We start from the raw sequence: 5,205 nt of genomic DNA on the forward strand, positions 1-5,205 counted from the left end.
AAACAATTTGTAAAATGGATTGTTATAGAAATAAGAGAAAGAGTGAATTTAAAAAATGGGGCACCTTTTGACAAGTCACTCGAGGAGACACATCTGCACCACTGATGCATCACAATTGTTCATACAGCATCTCACCTGCGAGGTACCAGTGCACGATGGGTCGAAACGACCGTAGTGAGAAAAGTGTATCATGAATTCCATTTCCTTTCTCTCATATCTTTTATATATATGTATATATATCATCATCATCATCATCAACAATAACACTTTATATCTGTTTTCTATGCTGGTATGGGTTGGATGACTTGACAGGGACTGGCAAGCCTAGGCACCACACCAAGTTCCAAAGCCTGTTTTGTCTTGGTTTCCACAGCTGGATGCCCTTCCTAACACCAACCTCTTTACAGAGTGTACTGGATGCTTCCTACATGGCACCAGTACCAGTGCTTTTTGTGACACCACCTCCCACACTAATGTTTTTCATGTGACACTTTGGTTTAAGGGTCTCAATTCCATTGTGGTGGGCCAGTCTTCTTGAATACAGCAATGCTCCACATATTTCAGCCCTCTGTTATCTCCTTTGCAAAGTTCAGCATTTTGTGATTGGCTTTCAATACTTCATGTCATGTTTTCCTAGGTCTCCCTTAATTCAGAGGATAAATAAAACCCATATAATCACCTCAGCAGGAACCTAGCTAGCAAAGTTTTCAAATACCAGTTTGAAAGTTATACCTTCTGATGAACCAAAAAATAATTGGTTATACTTTGGTCATTTATTACACTGTGTAACATGATTTTTGTCCTTGGGTAGCAACTTTTATTTCCGATTTGCTAACCCCTAGAAAATACAAAAGATGGCTAATATTTCTTTCAAATTTTGATTTTGTTATGATTATTCAGACCCAAAAGAATCCCTCTTAACACATGGCTATGATGCTCCCTAAGTACTCCTGATCATCATCATCATCATCATTTAACATCTGCTTTCCATGCTAGTATGGGTTGGACGATTTGACTGAGGACTGGTGAACCGGATGGCTGCACCAGGCTCCAGTCTGATTTGGCAGAGTTTCTACAGCTGGATGCCCTTCTTAATGCCAACCACTCCAGGAGTGTCGTGGGTGCTTTTACGTGCCACCAGCACGAGGGCCAGTCAGGCGGTGCTGGCAATGGCCACGCTCAAAATGGTGTATTTTACATGCCACCTGCACAGGAGCCAGTCCAGCGGCACTGGCAATGATCTGACTCGAATATCTTTACACGTGCCACTGGCACGAACATGCTCAAGTGGTTAAGGTGAAACAAATGACAAGCAAATCTGTGGTATTGAGCAGAATATTTGTTATAACGATATTTCTGCTTGAGCAACTCAGTGTTGAATCTGTCTGAAATGTAATGGAAAATAGGTCAGTTTCAAAACATTGATGACCAAGTGACAAAAGCAAAGTTTGAAGGGAATGATAGTCTTTTCCTTTGATTTCTACCTAGAAGCAAATAGGAAATAACACTTTCTGACCAAAGGCAAAACAAAAATCAAAATTTTGCTACACAGTGTTATTATATTGATAGTAGAACTTTGCCAATCCAAGGCATGTATACCAAATAGGTATGTTATAATCTTACAGAACGAATCACAAATTTAATTGAGGAAAAGAGAAGCCAGATCAATGTTAAGTACGTTTTGATGAACAAACAAAATTTATTCTAGTATTCCATTGTTCCCTTAATCTAACATCCTATCAATCCATTCCTCCCTTAATCTACTATTCCGTTGTTCTCCCATTCTCTTATTCTGTTATTCTATTATTCCTTTGTACTCCTCTTTCATTACTACCCACTGCCTTTGCTTCGTTATTCCAGTATTCCATTGTTCTCTTAATCTAACATTCTGTCAATGATCTATTATTCCATTATCCACTCATTCTCTTATTCAGCCATCCTATTATATTCCTCTGTGTTCTTGTTCCATGACACATTTGCTTCACTGTTTCGTTATTCTAGTATTCCATTGTTCTCTTAATCTAACATCCTGTCAATCCATTCCTCCCTTAATCTACCATTCCGTTGTTCTCCCATTCTCTTATTCTGTTATTCCTTTTGTACTCCCGTTTCATTACTCCCTAGTTCCTCTGCTTCGTTATTTCACCAATCCATTGTTTCTTTGTTCTGTTCCAGCTGAGAAAACGGTCGATTATGAAGTCGGTAATGCGTATCGCTACATCTACTCAGCCACATCCAAGACTCTAATTGCTGGGGCCTCGGAGAGCAACGCCTTTGTCAAGATCGATACGGATGTGGAGATTGAAACCACATCTCCCTGTGACTTTGTTATGAGAGTAAGTGACAGTTTCTCTTTATCACTAGATTTGCTACACTATGCACTATGCACACACACATACACGTATACACACACACACACATCTGGTGAAGTAAAATGCATGATTGTCTAATGTCTTTACTCATGCAATTATTTTGTCATTTTGATGAAACGTGTATATCCTACAAAGATTCAAATACTAAACCTGTTCCATGCTTATAAATATATATATATATATATATATATATATATATATATATATATATATATATATATATATATATATATTAGTAAAAATAATAAGGTACTCAGATATCTGGATGGTTGTACATTTACAGATTTTTATTAATATGTCACATGTTTTATAAATATTAGCGCTTGCACCTATTCTTATAGGTGCTTCAGATATGATGAAGAACCTACAAGAATAGGTGCAAGCGCTAATATTTATAAAACATGTGACATATTAATAAAAATCTGTAAATGTACAACCATCCAGATATTTGAGTACCTTATTATTTTTTTTTAATATATAATTCCTATACATCACCTCCAAACCTTCTAATGTATATATACACACATATATATACATAGTAAATCCAAAAAAGAAGAACAAGCGCAAAAAAACACAACAGCACGAGGATGTGGTACATGTAAAGTATTAGCAGACGCTCAGGGACGAAAAGAAAGATGGTTAAACGTTTCGAGCAGACGCTCTTCTTCAGAAACAGGGGAAAGTCCAGTCGAAAGAAAGACAGAGGAAGAAAATCACCAACGGTTCACATGTGGTTAATACATATATACATATATGTATATGTATGTATGTATTCTTTTTTGGAGCAGTAAAACTTGAAGTAGATAAAGCTATAAATGATGGTATGTAAATATTGGGCTGGAAATCCCTTTGGATAGTAAAAGTTGAAAGCTGCCCTTGGGTCTGGAACCCGCATCTCCTGCTGACATGTCAGGCATTCTACCATAGCAGTAAAGCAATCTTTTGAATTGCTTTATCCATTTAAGTAACTTTAGCATTCAGACTGGCCATATCTAGCCAAAATATTTAACTTGTTTAATGTTGAAACTGGCTAGATCCAGCCCCTCCCTTCAACTCTGCAATGCCATTTTATCACTAAGTAATCCTATCAGTGGAATCTCTAAACTGCAAGATAATGCCTGATTATTTGAAAACAAAGTAAGCAAACTTTATATTTGGCAGATTAATTTGAACACTACAGGGTTAAGTAATTTTATTCCTATCCAGGAGAAATGTACGTTGTTCACATCATAAGAATTTTATAAACTTTCAAGAGTAATTTCTTTTTTTTTTTTTTTTTTTTTGGAACCTTAAAACTTGAAGTAGATCAAGCTATAACTAATGATTTCAAATTTTGGTGGAAAGCCAGCAAATTTGATTATTTCAATCCCGGTGTTCAACTGGTCCCTATTTTATTGACCTCAAAAGGAAGAGGGGCAATATCAGCCTCAGCAGAATTTGAACTCAAAGCATAAAGACACGGAATACTGAAAACCATTTTGTCCAGTGTGCTAATGGCTCTGCCAACTTGCCACCTTAAATTTACCACATATATTATCATAGATTAAGTGATAATTTATTACATATATCAACATAATTTATGTGGTAATTTATCACATATATCAGTATGAATATGCGCTAATTTGAGTTAAGTAATGTCTTTTTTCTTCTGTCTCTCACTCTTAAACATCCAGCTGAAGAACACCAAACTGTCAGATTCTGAAGAAAAATCGGCGAAGCGCAATCTTCAAATGAAGTTCAGTGACACTTTGGAAGAACACCCACTTCGGTTCTCATTCCAAGGTGGAAGGATTGAGGATTTGTGTCCCAACCATGACGAACCCACCTGGAGTTTGAACATCAAGCGTGGAATTCTATCTTCGCTGCAATCTGCAATGGAGGGGTTTGTAAACAACCAAACATTCACCGAGGTAAGTACCAGGTACTATTTTTTTTTTTTTTTTGGATGGGGGTAGGCATGGCTGTGTGGTTAAGAAGCTCATTTTGCAACACTGTGATCTCAGTTTCAATCCCACAGCACAGCACTTTGGGTAAAGCGTCTTCTATTACAAACTCATGAGTGAATTTGGTAGACAGAAACTGTATCGAAGCCTGTTGTGTGTATGTATATGTATATTTGCATACATATACATACAAACGCATATATTCTTTTATTCGTTTATTCTTTTATTCATTTCAGTCATTTGACTGTGGCCATGCTGGAGCACCACCTTTAGTTGAACAGATTGACACCAGGACTTATTTTTTTGTCAACCTAGTACTTATCCTATCAGTCTCTTTTGCCAAACTGCTAAGTTATGGGGACATCAATTTAAAACCAGTGGCCTAGCAGATAAAACAATCTAAAAATTCAGAAAAATTGTATTACATGCGTATAAAAAGGGATGACCACTAAATGGGCATCCAATATGCTAGAAAGAGATCATCAACGACCCAACCACAAAGTTTGTGATAGATAGACAGATGTACCATGTGATCAACCATACTATTAGATGTTGTTATACATTGCTGATCACAATACATTTCACATTGTTTTAGCTTTTGAATGATGCCGCCTCACATAATAGGTAAGCAGGTGAAAATTGCCCCTGATTGGAAGATATATAACATTGTAATAAAAGCCGGCTTTTGCTTAGATCACTTTCCACAAAGAAATTTTGTATCATGGGGCCAAAGGTTGTTTCACAGAGATTAAATAAAAAAAAAGAATTAAAAAAAAACAAGTTAAATCAATAAAATACTTATTTGCATATTGTTGTTGGCACTCCGTCGCTTACGACGTCGAGGGTTCCAGTTGATCCGATCAACGGAACAGCCTGCTCGTGAAATTAAC

The 5,205-nt window shown here is 36.7% G+C and overlaps 1 protein-coding gene across 1 annotated transcript in view; it reads left to right on the forward strand.

Annotated features, from left to right (window-relative positions):
* Positions 1-4,342, forward strand: part of LOC106870584 (vitellogenin-like) — a 19,111-nt gene extending 14,769 nt beyond the window's left edge. Inside the window, exons 3-4 of the mRNA XM_014916714.2 lie at positions 2,176-2,336; positions 4,046-4,342. Coding sequence (XP_014772200.2) covers positions 2,176-2,336; positions 4,046-4,327 — 443 coding nt within the window. The 3' untranslated portion in view covers positions 4,328-4,342. The remainder of the gene's footprint in view (positions 1-2,175; positions 2,337-4,045) is intronic.
* The last annotated feature ends 863 nt before the right edge of the window (positions 4,343-5,205 follow it).

Source organism: Octopus bimaculoides, chromosome 28 (genome assembly GCF_001194135.2).
Source record: "Octopus bimaculoides isolate UCB-OBI-ISO-001 chromosome 28, ASM119413v2, whole genome shotgun sequence".
Lineage (NCBI taxonomy): Eukaryota > Metazoa > Mollusca > Cephalopoda > Octopoda > Octopodidae > Octopus > Octopus bimaculoides.